The sequence below is a fragment of the Mytilus galloprovincialis genome, chromosome 12, assembly GCF_965363235.1.
Source record: "Mytilus galloprovincialis chromosome 12, xbMytGall1.hap1.1, whole genome shotgun sequence".
Classification (NCBI taxonomy): Eukaryota; Metazoa; Mollusca; class Bivalvia; order Mytilida; family Mytilidae; genus Mytilus; species Mytilus galloprovincialis.
The window spans coordinates 31,236,755-31,250,708 of NC_134849.1; the positions used below are offsets into that span (position 1 = coordinate 31,236,755).

General features: G+C 32.5%; 1 protein-coding gene across 1 annotated transcript in view; it reads left to right on the forward strand.

Moving 5' to 3' along the window:
- The first annotated feature begins 870 nt into the window (after positions 1-870).
- LOC143055472 (DNA mismatch repair protein Msh6-like) overlaps positions 871-13,954 on the forward strand; it is a 43,082-nt gene continuing 29,998 nt past the window's right edge. The window contains exons 1-8 of the mRNA XM_076228621.1: positions 871-1,145; positions 3,191-3,359; positions 4,065-4,258; positions 5,241-5,317; positions 5,768-5,885; positions 6,916-7,031; positions 10,111-10,263; positions 13,096-13,178. Coding sequence (XP_076084736.1) covers positions 932-1,145; positions 3,191-3,359; positions 4,065-4,258; positions 5,241-5,317; positions 5,768-5,885; positions 6,916-7,031; positions 10,111-10,263; positions 13,096-13,178 — 1,124 coding nt within the window. The 5' untranslated portion in view covers positions 871-931. The remainder of the gene's footprint in view (positions 1,146-3,190; positions 3,360-4,064; positions 4,259-5,240; positions 5,318-5,767; positions 5,886-6,915; positions 7,032-10,110; positions 10,264-13,095; positions 13,179-13,954) is intronic.

A 13,954-nucleotide genomic window follows, 5' to 3' on the forward strand; every position in this document is an offset into this window, starting at 1 on the left:
TTCGGCTGAGATATGAAGCTCAAATAACCGTCTTCGGTTAACCTTCATATGTCCATCATTTGCTATCGTATATAATTTCGGCACCATCGTATATACTTCGTTATTCATCGTACTTGCTTCGGTCACTTTTTGGTATTTTAACGAGATCGGGACCAACTTCGTACGAACTTACAATTTTCGAATTCGGGTGTCCATCGTATATAAAAATCGGGACAGTGTGACGCGGGCATAAGTAAAACAATAAAGAAAACATCGCAAATGTCTTATTGACTTGCAAGTCAATAATTCAACCTCAGTTGATCTTACGTACCCGCATTCAAAGTTCAAATAACCATAAAAATTAACTTGACCTTTTGTCAAAGGTGGGTTACTCATGCCATAAACATGTCAATTTATGAAAAATAATATCATGCAACATTGCAAAGATAAACAAGCCGGGCGCCACTATAAAAAACAACAACAAACAAACAAAGAAATAAACAAACAAACAAACAAACAAACAAACACAAAAAAAAACAAACAAACATTTCTTTAACCAATTAATCTATTAAGCAATCCTTTTAATACGGGATAAAACGATGCTTTACATTAAATCTATAACATGAAATTATTCAGACCTGTACCGTGAAATAACTGTCTTCTTGAGGTTTTTTTGTTTTTTTTTTAGCCATGCCGTTAGCAGTACTATTATTTAAATCATGGCTATAAATAGAATTGTACACACCGTTTATCGGGAAATAAATATAATCTGTAAACGATTTTTATGAAAATTGTATTTCATTTTTGAAATTTCTTTGCAAAGTTTTCGTTTTTTATTTTAAATTCTACTAAAAATAAAACAATTCTCGCACGGGATTGTAATATTTATCTTTGGAAACCAGTTCCACCGGAAGTGGTAAAGCGCGGGAGTTAGCCAAAACAATCGCAAGGCATGGGACCAAAACCAACCCCTTCCAAGCAAGGAAACACACTCTTCTCCTATTTTAGCAAAAGTCCAAGTATCAATAAGAGTAGTGGATCTGTAAGCGACACAAGCGAAATATTGTCACCGAAGCGATCGCCGAACTTAAAGGACAAAGCCAATGCCAACTCAACACCAAAACAATCGGCTAAGTCATCAAAATCAAATGATGATCTAGCGAAAGGTATAGCTTTCTTTTGTTTAAATAAGTTTATATCATGTCTGACCTATAATCGTCTATTTTTTTAATCTGATAAAGCTTCAATAGATTTTATCTTCAACTTGATCAGGTTGGAAACTACAGTAGCTGCGAAAACGTACAGCTCTATCTGCAATGTAAATGGGTTTTCATGTGTAAACGTATTTTTCTTTCATAATCTGTGTCATGACGCTATACCCCGCTAGGTCAGCAGGTTACCTTACTGGTAGAGAGGGTTTGGCCTGTGCTTTCGCTCCAGGACTTCTGACAGCAAACAAAATGAAATTTAAAGTACAACTTACCAGTACAAAAGTTTTCCCAATCTAAAGAAATACTGCCCTGACGAGGTTTAAAATCCAAGTCTGGACATTGAGTCTCAAGCAGGAGAAAAAGGATCCCCCGAAAAAGTTACCAGACAACTATAGTTATAAATAGTATCTAAAAATAGAAATAAGGGAATTTACGATGACCCATAAACGTTACAGCTCTATTGTCCTTTAAAATTTTTTTTGCCCGCAAATATGAAAATCATCTGACAACATGATCAAAAGGACATTAAGAGCTATGTTTTCGCAGCTAGTTGTAAACTAATCCGAGATAACTCTTGACGTCCAACAGCTGTTTTGCCAGACAAACTCGGGCCGTGGGACGCCAGAGCTCATCCCATATAAAAAAGTGGATATTTGCCTGTCCAATATAGATGCGCTGCTTTGTCACTTCTGGTTCCGATTAACAGCATTGGAATTATCAATTTTTCATTTATCTCTTCATTTGTGTAACTTTCATCTACCTGCCACCCCTTTATTTTCTCATAATTAGACAATTTTCACAGTGACCCATCGGTTCAGACATTTTTACTTTTATTTTCAAATGGACATCAAGTTACGAGTGACTTTACAACCTCGAGAATCAAATATGCAAATATCTATGCCTTTTTCACCTCCTTTTTAGGCGATAGGTATAAAGCATTTAGTAGCCAACCATGATAACAATCGGAAGCTCTCAGATTTACATTTTATAATAGTATTTATTTTCATTATTTTTTTCTTTTACAGGAACTGTACAGTTTCATTTTCCATCAGTGTACATTTAATTTGCTATATATTATGTGTTATTATCTAATAAATAAAATTTGAAATAAACTATTTTTCATACTCTTGTTATGCATATTATCGTTTATTCCGTTTATATTTCACGTTACATTCCTGATCCGATGGCAATTTATTATAAAACTGGATGTGGGTACGCATATATATAGCCTACGAATGGCAATTTGACTATTTGTACACGCATGTAACGCAGACACTGCCATAAAATGATCAACGGATTTAAGACAAAATAGGCCTGATCTGCATTTTCTTCTTTTTATGGCAAAACCAGCAACACTAGACATGCTTGATTGATGTACATAATATTTATGACGTCTTGAAAGGCTATTATATTTTATTATTTTATTTCTTTCCTTACATAAACATCATTATGCCAAACTCATTTTTTCATTTGGACTTCAAGGAAAGGGAATTTACTGCTTTATTAAAACTTTGAGCTGATTTCTTCTGAAGATGCTTCATTTTAGGAGTATAAAATATAGTTTTGAAGCAATTTCGGTAAAATTTGATGGACATGAATTTACAGATAATATCGAACAAAGGTCTGGGTCTGCCAAATTTTACTGGGTTTGGTGCTAAAATTCATTTAATACTCTCCTAAAAAGAACTTAAACTGTTCTAATTTTGTATTGTTTTTCTCACTTGTTTGTAATGCCTTTTTAATTTGATTATAATATAAAGAAATATGGTATATTCCATTATATCAATAATTATAATTAATATTTAAAGGAAAATATTAAAAACTTACCAGGGTTGTTTCGAGGAAAGCATATTAGAGTTGTTGTAAAAATAATGCTATAGATTTTAGCCTATTTACCTAGAAATATCATTTTGCCATTTTCCAACATGTACTTTAAATCCAGATTATTAAATCAAATATATCCCCCTATTTAGCTAAATGATTCATTTGGTTTCTTACAGAATACGAGTTAGGAGATTTGCTATGGTCTAAACTTGAGGGCTATCCATGGTGGCCAAGCTTGGTCTGTAACCATCCGACAGAGAACACCCATGTCAAAGGAGGAAAAAATGCTCAAGTGCATGTACAGTTCTTTGATGACCCTGTGTCAAGGTCTTGGGTGAAGGTCAAGTAAGTAATTATTATGACATAGTTAATAAAGTGAAACAGGGTCAAGTTCTGAAGATGGATATTGTATAAAGTTAGTTGTTATAGAAGGTATAAAGTAATGGAATTACACAACCATGCCATTCTCTTCTTCGTACAAAAAATGTGCTGGGATTTAACATATTTTGTAAAATCTCAACCCCTCAGAAGTTGGTTTCCCCATCTATGCCTCTAGCCAATGTAGAATAAACAAACACACAGCAATATGCACAGTAACACTCAGTTTATCATACTGTCTTAGTCATGTTAGTGGTCTGTTGTTAGTGTGCTTGCTTTAAAGTGATGGTAATTATTTCAACTGACCACTATATCACAGAAGTTCACGTAAAATGAAAAGGCATTTCCATAATTACAGGCAATTAAAGATATAAAAAAAAGATGTGGGTATGATTGCCAATGAGACAAAAAATTTCCACAAGAGACCAAATGACACAGAAATTTATAGCTATAGGTCTACGTATGGCCTTCAACAATGAGCAAAGCCTATGTCGCATAGTCAGCTATAAAAACCCACCAAATCACAAATATAAAGTAATGGCCTCAATAATGAACAAAAAAATGAACAAAAAACAAATATGTAACACAGACATAAAATGTTGCTGTATAAAATTTTCAGTCTGATATCTATAATGAGTTTAATTTAATACATTTTGCCCTTTGTCTTTTAAGAAATGTTCGTCCATACATTGGCTCAGATGACAAGGAATGTCAAAAAGGGGGAACTTTCTTTTCAATGAACATGTTGGTAAGAAAGGCTGGGGACGATGCAGACAAAGCAATGAAAATGAATGTGGAAGATCGTCTTAAACTTGTTGTGAATCTTTTGCCATCAGATGATGAGGAGGATGAGATGGATTTTGATCGTAAGTTGCATAAAGATTTTTAAACATTTGAATTTGTGTACTGTTTGTTTGTTGATATTAGATAACACTTTTGCCTGTCTTGCGACCTTGGCAATAACATTGCAGCCACCATACCTGCCAACTGTCACTATTTGCAGGGGATTTCCCCCATGGAGGCTCCAAAATTGAAATTTTTAAAGAGCAATTTTGTCCACAATTTTAAACAAATAATTAATTTTACAATCAATTGAGGCTTATAAAAGTATGAAGAAGCCAAAAAACAACATTGCAATGTATTTGAAGCCCCCCCCCCCTTTGAAGGTTTTTTAGGAGTATGGCAGCCATCTTGCACGCAAAACCCCCATGGGCATTTTGAAAAGTTGGCAGGTATGAGCCACTTTTTATTGGTGGAGGAAGCAGGAGTATCAAAAGAGGCTGACCAACCTTTAGCAAATATCCTTGCATTTCAGGGTTTAAACTATCTACTTCAGAGTTGAAAGGCTAATGACCATTATAAATGAACTACTTCTGCCGTTTTGTTATTCTGATTCTGAAATGAAAAAGTTGACCAGATTTTTTAAACCCCCATTTAAGCTCATTAAGCAGTCTGCACGGTTAGCCACTAGTCCGATGCCCCAGACTAGTAAAAATTCATTCGGACTAGTAAGATTTTGCAAAACTTTGATTTGACCAATAAGAAAAATTTCAGAATATTGGTCTTCGGACTAGTAGTTGAAAAAGTTTTTGGTGCAGACTGTAAAGTGTTACCCTTGGCGGTCTGTTTTTATCTTTTGGTTCAATCAATTTTCGTTGCACAGCTTGAGCAGGGGCATTTGTGTTCTCAGTCACATTCTTATGCAGATGATGAGGTGATGCTTGGTACATTATAATATTATGTTGACTTATTAATTAAAACATAACATAATATATATATGTAATATAACTTATTATGGACAACAATATTCTCATATCTTTTGTAAAGAGCATACTCTTTTTTTTTCAGCTGACATATTTGATGCAGAAATGGAAGAAGGAGAATCTAACAACAGTAAAGAAAACAAAGATATAGACCAGTCTAAAGTAATTATTATGGATTCATTGTCGTGTGTCACAAATTAATTTTTGTGGAATTATTGGGTCTTCTACAAAATTGACAATAATAAATACATGCAATAAATTCTGAATTTATTGTATCTTTCTTATAGGCTGTTCCAGAAAATACTCTGTCCCCTCCAGGGAAGGCATTTTGTTTTTGATATTCTGTGGGTGGTTGTATTTGAAAAACCAAAATGGAAAGGGAGTGTTGTTTTATTTGTTTTGAATTTCTGTGGGCGGTGGATTTAAAAAAAAAAAAATGCCGCCCCTGGGTGGGACATAGTATTTTCTGGAACAACCCTAAATAATCACCATTCATAAAATATTTTCTGACCTCCCACCTCCATAACACTTAGTTCTGTAATAACCGGTGAATACCCTGGCTATAAAAGGATTGACTTTTAAATATTGCTTCATTCTTTCGTCTGATTTCAGACTACACCAAAGAAAACGCCAAAGAAATCTCCACGTAAAGGCAGACGGTCGTCTAGACAACCAAAACCTAAAAGACGAAAAATAATAGAAAGTAAAAATAGTTCTGATGAAGATTCAGGTGGGTGAAGTAAAATTAGAATAGGGATGATTGAAGGAATACTTATCGATTAGAATTGAGAAGAATGAACAGTTGTGAATTGGTTGTAGTATAAAAAATATGGATAACAAATTGTGGTTTAATTTTTAATGAGACAACAGAAAGGTGTGAAATGTGGATGTAAACCACCATCTGCCCTTCAAAGGAATGCCTGGATTGGTTGAGATTGTAAATGAATAATTGTCAAATTTGGGTTGTTGAAATTAAGAATATATAATTACATTAGATGTATGTTTCATTATATCACATGTTTCTGATTGGCTAACTGCACATCACGTGTTATTCCTTAAGCAGTTGTATCACACAATAAAACTTATCATTCATGATGACACGAGGTCCCATGATAAAGTGCACTGGTAAATTAAATAAAAACTTGATGTAAATCGTGTTTTTATAATCCTAGCTAAAAAATGTAATTATAAGTATTGAATACTTCTTCTTGTAACTTCATAGGGTTGTAAAAGCGTTGACCGTGCGCACATTTTTAGAATGAAGCGCTTCCGCGCTTCATACAAAATGTACTTTGGTCAACGCTTTTACACCCCAATAAAGTTACAAAAAGAAGCATTCAATTCTTAAATAATTGTGCAGTTTGCATTGCTGAAGATTGAAATGAATAATTGTGAAGTTTTGATTGGTCGAAATTAAGAATAAATAATAAGGTTTTAATTGATTTAAAAAAAGTAAAGGAAAATTTAGATTGCTATAAATTAAAAGGAATGAATACAGATGTTGTGAATAACAGATCAAGCAAGTAACAGTTAATTGATTAAATTGCTAGTTTACTTGATATTTCAAAATTCTTACTTAGTTTAAAGTCATTCTGATGATTTGAACTAATTTTATCAAATTTGACAGTCTATTCCATTCTAAAAAAACTATACAAAATTATTTTTACCATAAAAAAAATATGGGACCACCTACATCTCTAAAAATGCTTGTGCAGAATATGTGAATTTTAATGAATAAATTTTATGTTTGGATTTTACAGGGGATGAATTTAAACCAGGTTCAGACAGTAGTGGTGAAGATGATGACAGCAGTGGTGTTGATGAAAATGATGTATCAGATATTGACCATGAATCAGAAATAGATTCTCCCATAAAGGTTTGTCATTCTAATTCAACAGCAATGATTCATTTATCATCAAGAAACATGTACTTCTGTTTAATGAATGCATGATATAAGCCATTAACACATGTACAGCATCTGAAAGCAACAAAATAAGAATACAGCAACACATTTGTTAGTGTTTTTTTTTTTTGAAAAATTATCATTGTTGACATTGATGATGCCTTGCATTTATATAATCAGTAATGCTTGATCTGTACAGTATTCATTATGAACTAGAACACACCTGCAAAATCGCGGGCATTAGAGCATGTGAGATTTTGTGTCTGGAGAATTTCAGTAAAAGATTTCATATCTGGAGAATTTCAAAAAAGGTATCAAAATTCATAGGTACTTGGAAACAGTTTAAGTCCTCTTCCTTGTTTCCAAAGTCCGTTATTTTTTTCTCTTTGTTAAATTTCATTATTTTCGTGTTTCTGTATACTATGAACATACGTATACTATAAATAAAGTGTATTTGCTATAACTATGAATTTCTTCTCCTAGACGATCACTGCTATATTATTTGGATAGTGTCTATGAACGCAATAATTATTGTCCTGTCCTCGAGTACTCTTATGAAATTTATGTGCAAGTTTAAAACCAGAAGTCCTGTTTAACTTACATTTAAAGGCGAAATTGCGGACATTTCAAGCTTAGTTGAAAGTATGTTAACTATTTTGGGCTGAATTTAAAAAAAAAATTATGTCTGGAGAAGTTAAGAAATGATATCAAAAGTCATATAGGTACATGGAGACAGGACAATATTTCTAAGCCTTCTTTTTTTTCAAAGTCTGTTATTATTTTGTTTTTTGTTATATTCCATTATTTTCGCGTTTCTGTATACTTTGAACATACGTATCTATATTATAAATATTAAAGTGTATTTAATTTTCTATTGTCTATTAATTCTATAAAGCTTCTTCTCCTTGGCGATCACTGCTATATTATATAGAGAGTCTCTATATATATTATAGTAGTATATTAATCAAAGTATACATGGAGATGATGCAGAAAAACGTAAAAATAATTGTCCTGTCCCCTTCTGAGTACTTATGAAAATTGTGTGTAAGAAAAAAACGAGGTATAATAGTAGTGGTCCTTACGATGTAAAAACCATGATATGGACAACGTTCTGATTGGCTTATTTATTTATCTTTTTTTTTATCTATGATACGATTGGTTATCATTGTTAAAACCAGTAGTCATGTCTGACTTAAAAGTCGGTTTGATGACAGAAACTCACTGCTGTATTGTATAGATAATCTCTATACATATATTATAATAGTATATAAGTCATAGTATACATGACAGATTAAGGCAAAAATAATTGTCCTTATCCTGTCCGAGAATTTATGAAAAGTATGTGTAAGTTAAAACCGATATAAAAACCACGATATGGACAATGCTCTGATTGGCTTGTTTATTTTTCATTTTTGTTATCTATCATACAATTGGTTCTCAATGTTGAAAAAGGAAGTCATGTGTGACATGAAAGTTGGTTTGATGACAGAAGCAATATTCGGATGCCTTAATTTTCGTTTTTCTCCCAAAATAACCCAAACTGAATAGTAATAAGAATGGATGACAAATGTAACTATGCATGGTACCTATAGGACACAGGGGCATGATGATTAATTTATTGTGCGTGGAAGAGAAGCTACACACAAAATGAGGTCTTCTTGTTTAATAGTATAGATAAAATAAGATGTGGAGTATACCTTTTAAAGAGACAGAAGCCCAACATTTTGCTTACTGGATTGTACATATATACTGTAAGTTCAGATATTATTGCATGCATTTATTATTGCAATTTTGTCATTATATTCATTTAAAGACTAAAATTAGATTTTAATTTTTGTGATGTTGAGAAAAATCTGGTTTAATTCATACTAGAACACACCCGCGAAATCACGGGCATTCAGGGCGTAGTTTTAAGTATCAGTATGTAAAGCGTTGTTGGAAGAATTTTGTTAAATACAGAATGACTGGAGAATTTCAGCAAAAGTATCATAAGTCATAGGTTAATGGGGACAGGAAAATGTTTTATTTTACTCTCCACCTTTATTTCCAAAGTTCCCAATTTTTGGTTTTCTATCAATTTCAATATAAACATACATTTAGTATATAATGAACATTTATTTAAGTAAGGAGCCTGTAATTCAGTGGTTGTCGTTTGTTTATGTGTAACATATTTGTTTTTCGTTCATTTTTTGTACATAAATAAGGCCGCTCGTTTGCATTGTTTTACATTGTCATTTCGGGGCCTTTTGAAGCTGAGTATGCGGTATGGGCTTTGCTCTTTGTTGAAGGCCGTAAGGTAACCTATAATTGTTAATTTCTGTGTCATTTTGGTCTCTTGTGGAGAGTTGTCTCAACATGGCAATCATACCACATCTTCTTTTTTTTTTGTAATCAATGAATTTTGTAAAAGATTTAATGACTGGAGAATTTCAGAAAAAGTATCAATAGTTCACATGAATAATTTTAGCGCTTATCTGTATATTATGAACATTCATTACTATATAAATAAAGCGTATTTACTTTCAATTCTAAGTTTACTAATCGATCCATGGTGATCATTGATATAGTATACAGACCCTCTCTATTTAATAAACTCTGTGACTGCCGTGGATAGTAAACTTGAAAATGATAGCAGATAAAATTCTGAAAATACACTTTATTCGTAGTATATGTATGTTCAAAGTATACAGAAAAACGCAAACCGGAAGTCTAATCTGACTTAAAATTTCGTACAATGACGGGACAATACCCGGATGCCTTTTTTCTCGTTTTTCTCCTAAAATAACTCAAACTGAATAATCATATGAATGGATGACAAATGCGACTATGCACTGTACCTATAGGACACAGAGGCGTGTTGATTAATTTATTGTGGAAAGAAGAGAAGCGACACCAAAAATGAGGTCTTCTCGTTTAATAGTATAGATATAAAACTTTAAAATACTTAAACTATTGCAATTATAACCCTGTCACATTTTTTGCAATGATAAAAACATCACATTAGTTTCTGAAATTGCAGTAGTAGTATTTTAAACCTGTTATCTTGTTACAGAATGATGACAGGAAAAGGAAACGTCCTCCACCTAAACACAAGATCAGTGATAGTGCTTCAAGCTCAACTCCATCTGCTAACAGAAATATATTTACACCAGTTGTTGGAGACAAAACCAAGTCCAGGCTATCAATGTTTTCTGCTAGTGATTCTGTAAGTATGACTTAAACAAACAAAAGGTATTTTACTGCCATCACTTTGTTTTTCCCGAAATTTTTCATTGTACTAATGAACTCAAAATCGTTCAATATTTTTTTGTCGCGTTTTTGAATTTCCGGATCTGCACAGAAATCTACTTCCGTTTCTGGTCTTGTTTACATGAGACTTTGAATAAAATGTATATTTATCAGTCTAAGAAAGGAACTAATATTATATCATTTAAAAAAAAAAATGTTTGTTATTAAAAAAACGCTACCTGATGACAGCGTTTCTTTGTTTACATTGAATATGACATCATAACTTAAATAACGTCACAACTAAAATCCCTAACAACAGAACCAAAATCGGAAATGTTACGGTATTTCCGTTTCTCTTTTTAACATTGTTGATTTAAAAAAAAATCATAGATTTCGTCCCCATTCACAGGTAATTCCTGCCTCATATTAGCTGTTAATACATGATATGTTTTTATAATAAACACCTTCATTTGAATTTCCGCAGAATGATTTTAGAATTGTTGAAAATTCAGGCCAAAAAAAATCTTCAAGAAAGTTTAAATTCAATGAAATTTAGACAAGTCATTGCTGAGCTTGGCAATAAAAAGTCTACTATGGAAGCAGTGATCTGGAAGTTTTTTTTCACTATGGGCCCAGGGCCCCTCAAAAATAAATTCAATGGGCCATTTAAAAAAATAATGGGCCATGTTGTCAAATGAGTGGGCCATTTGAATTGACTTCTGTAAAAAAAAAAAATATCAGTATATTTTGGCAAAGAGGTGTTGGTACTTTAATACCTTTATGATTTTAAATAAAATCATGGATATTGTTCCTGTGATTTTGTAATTTCAATTTCAATGAATATACAATAAATTTTTCCAACCCAAACAATATTTAAGTTAACCTTTATTTACAATGTTAAACTGGTTCTGTTGTCTTGTTCATGTTCATGTTTGGTTTTTTTGTACATTAAATTTGGGTCTTCGTCGATACCATACTTATTCCAGACGTTCCGTATCAGAGGACATTTCAGGCATTTCCTCTGCACTTCTTGTATTATTCCATATTGGTATTATTTTAGTAGGTTTCTCTATATGGATTGGATTTTGAATAAAAAAGCATATTCACCTAAGAAAGTGTTATTCACCACGCTAAACGTCACGCGCTTTTACATGCTACGTTATGACAAAATGTTTCATGTAAAATTTGTTTTGGTATATGTTTGTAATCAAACACATTTTCTTTCCTCGGAATATGGAATAAAACAATTACTGTCTTTTGTTTCGGTAAATATGGGGTTTAATTGACTTTTGAAAAACTGATATTCACTTCGGCCGTCGGCCTCAGTGAATATCATTTTTTCAAAAGTGAATAAAACCGCATATTTACCTCACCAAAAGACAGTAATTGTATATTATTATAACTTCAACACGGTGACAAGAATAACAGTATAGAGTACCATTAATTCATAGAACAAAACAACAAATCGCTGAAGTCATGTTTACAAAATATCAAAACGAGCCAAAGACCAAAACAATGACAAGGACAGTTAAGCGTCTTTTATGGAGACAAAAACTATATTCCTAAAAAGTCTTTGGGGTTCTTCAATCGAAATAATATCGAGCTAAACTAAATGAGATTATTATTAGAGTTAAATCTCGTCTGTACTAGCCAAATTTCACAAATTTAAAGTTGTTTATAAAAAAAATATATCATGAATGATGGTTAATTACGTTTTTCGGGTTATCAGTTAGACCGCATGGTTCTATTATTACAAAAGTAAACACCAGAGACGTTAAATCGCATGGTTCTATTATCATGGGGAAACACCCGAGACGTCCCAAAAATATATAGGTGCTCCTATTATTTGAGGAACATTACACAGTTGTGTACACACACATGGCGGCACGGAACACAATCGGAAATTCATTTGACGATATCTAAACGTTTCGAAACGAAGTGAAAAATATCGTGCGCCACTTGGGCGCTTACATGTGTCACTGTATGCGCCATTTTTAGTCAATATGCGCTATAGGCGCAGGGCGCACGTCCTTCCCGATCACTGTGGAAGGATTCATACCAATACAGGGTTTAGTTTAAACATATTTTATATGCTTAAATATGCAAAAGGGACACACGTTAAAAAATTTGAAAAGTCTTCTCTCATTGTCTCTTACTAGAAAGGTGCAATTTGTGCCCATAGGAATACCACCCACTGGTCAATTAACTGTATTTCTGAAATGTACATTAGTGTTGTTAAGAAAAAATATGGCAGCTTTAAGGGGGTAGACCTTGGTTCAGGGAGATAACTCTTTAAATCAGTCAAGCGTTTGTAAAAGTCAAGTTCATCAATGTATTTTAAGCATTTACCTGAAACAGATTGAAAATAATCTATGTAACCTAGAAGCTTAGAATATGTTTTTGAAAATGGTTGACACAAACGTACTGATGAATTTAAGAGTTATTTCCCTTAACCTAGGTCTACCTCCTTAAATATCTCATCACAGTTCCAGTATAATTACCTTTTTTCATTACAGAATATGGCATTAATGAGTTGCTAATGAGTTGCCAAAAATAATCCACAATAAAAAAAAATAAAAAAAAACCTGTTAATCAAATAATAAGCAAAGTTTTGTTTGAATAGATTGTGTTGAAGTGAAGTTTAGAGTGTTTTAAAGTGGAAACTAAGTTGAAAAATTTATGTAAAACATTCTAAGAGGTTTTTTTACACTCCAAAAATAATTAACTCCATTATTTTCATATACTTATACTTGTTATTCATGGATTCCAACAATAGAATTAATATAAATTATAAATGTTATTGTTTCAGGGTCCAAGTGTTACTGGATCATCTGAACAAGAAGCCAACTTTCCACATGTAAAATTACCTTTCTTGCAACCAGGCAAAATTTTGTAAGTTTAACAGTTCAACATTAATTTCTAGATTTTTGTAACTACATTCCAAAATAATTGGAAGCATTGCATATAAACATAAATATAAGAACACATTTTCTCTGATTTTTTTTCTATTTTGACATTTCTTGATATTTCTTCTGAATATCCTATTGTAACGTCATGAAAAAAGGTAACCATGCCTGATGATGATATGAAAAATAAAGAACACAACTTTCTGCAAATCTTTGAAAAGAAAGGATAAATACAGGTATTATTAGAGAAATAAAAATTCCTATTATACTGCAACAAGTGTGTTAGGATATTTCTCCACTCCAGACAGTTAAATTTTGATATTTAAGGCGCGTAATTGCTGATTTAACAGATTATGTACACATGCTTTACTTACAAGGATCTGACAGCACTCTCATATACTTTCTTTTCTGGGAACTATTACATCAGCAGGAAAGTACAGTCTTCTAATATGTGAAGGCGTGTTTTATCAGGACAAAACCAGATCTAGAGGATCCCAAAAGGTTTCAAAACTGAAAGTAAAACACAGTGCTGTCAGATCCTTGTAATCTAAGTGTGGTCAGAGAATCTGTACTTTAATCTGATTGAATAATGATTGTACATGTTGTATGTTACATGATCTGAAGATATGAATCATCATTGCCTAACTGAGGGTCGTAATGGGGGAACCTTCATGACGAATAACGGTAAAAAATCTTGCCAATGACGTTAACAGTAATTTTTGGTGTATGACGATAAAATGTACACCATCTTTTAGACAATAA